At 31.5% G+C, this 1,448-nt stretch overlaps 1 protein-coding gene across 1 annotated transcript in view; it reads right to left on the bottom strand.

The window, feature by feature from the left end:
- The window catches only part of LOC105809701 (chromosome unknown open reading frame, human C8orf88), a 65,075-nt gene that overhangs the window by 6,270 nt on the left and 57,357 nt on the right, over window positions 1–1,448 (bottom strand). The window contains 1 exon segment of the mRNA XM_012643541.1: window positions 1,020–1,126. Coding sequence (XP_012498995.1) covers window positions 1,020–1,126 — 107 coding nt within the window.

Genomic DNA, 1,448 nt, shown 5'->3' with positions numbered 1-1,448 from the left:
ATTGAGAAAAAATACTATGGATTCCAAAGGGTTAGACTCCCAGAAATGGAGACAGAAGGTAGTAGTCTATATCTCATATTCTATTCTTATCTCAATAGAATCCTAGTTGCCTTTACCTATATAAAAGTATTTATGAAAACCCTAACAGATTAAAGTCAAATTCCAGTTAAATTTAAGTAGAGACCATAAAGGATGGAAATCATTTACTAAGTGCATAGTGAGAGATAGGTACTATGCTAAGCACTCTCATGCATTAATTATTTAATCCTAACAACCAGAGGAAATTACCAACCTTATCTGTAATTGCAAAACTGTGGCTCAATGAGATTAAGTGACTTGTCCCAGTTTGAATTATCAGTACACAGAATGGAGTTACAAATGGAACCCAAGTCTGATGCCAAAACCCCGTCCTTTCTAATAAATATCCTAAAAGATGTATGTATGTATGTATAGTGTGTATTCATATAGATGGAATTTAATAGGATAACACAGAAATATAAAGAGCTAAAAATAGCAAAGACATACTGAAGAAAAATAAATAGGATGACTTGTTTTGCTGTATAAAAAAAACTAATTGAACAGAATAGAGAGCCCACAAACAGAACATGCCTATATTGCCACAAAGGTGTCAGAGGACTATCCTTTCAATAAAAATTACTAAAATGACTAAGATAACCATGTAGAAAAAAGTAAAACTTGACTCCTATCTCACATCATACAGTAAAATCAATTCCAGGTGGATTATAGAACTTAATTGAAAAACAAAATAGAACTTTTAGAATATGGCATAATATTTTCATGACCTCTCGACAGAAAAATATTTCTGAAAAAAATATTCCATTCTATTTCTTGAGTGGTAATTACTTGATAATGGTTATATGCCTTTAGATTTTTGTACTTTTCTGAATTATATTTTGCAATAAGAAAGGTTATAAATCTGGAAGTAGAGTCAAATGAAAATGTTAAAGACAAATATTTTGGAATAAAATATTACAATACAAAATTAGAAAACTACTTACTGGCTTTTGAAGTACAATGGGATGATCAGGCAGAAAGTCTGGTTTTTTTCTGCAGATGGAAACACTTGAGAGCTTCAACAGGAAATCTCTGCTGTATTTAATTCTCTCTGTAGATATTAAACACCAATGTAATGTTATAAAACACAGAACTGTCTAGATCACTTTTGGCTCATTTCTTTCTGGATGTATCTTAACTTCATTATTTTATAAAATGATGAGTAGTATCTATGCAAAAGAGAGGGGAACAAAAACTTTGAAAAACATCTACTGCCTCCAATTTTCCTTTAACATGGCAAGGAGGCCAAGTAACCAAGGAAAAATGGAAGACAATTGTTTGAGAAAATGGGTAGGTAAGGCATGGCTTTTTCATCTGGTTATTCATGTCTAATGTATACCATGGAGTACTATTCAGCTTTAAGAAACAATGGT

This window comes from Propithecus coquereli, unplaced genomic scaffold, assembly GCF_000956105.1.
Source record: "Propithecus coquereli isolate 6110/MARCELLA unplaced genomic scaffold, Pcoq_1.0 Scaffold2, whole genome shotgun sequence".
Lineage (NCBI taxonomy): Eukaryota > Metazoa > Chordata > Mammalia > Primates > Indriidae > Propithecus > Propithecus coquereli.
The sequence above is the reverse complement of the archived record's forward strand: the minus strand, read 5'-3'. Positions and strand labels throughout refer to the sequence as shown.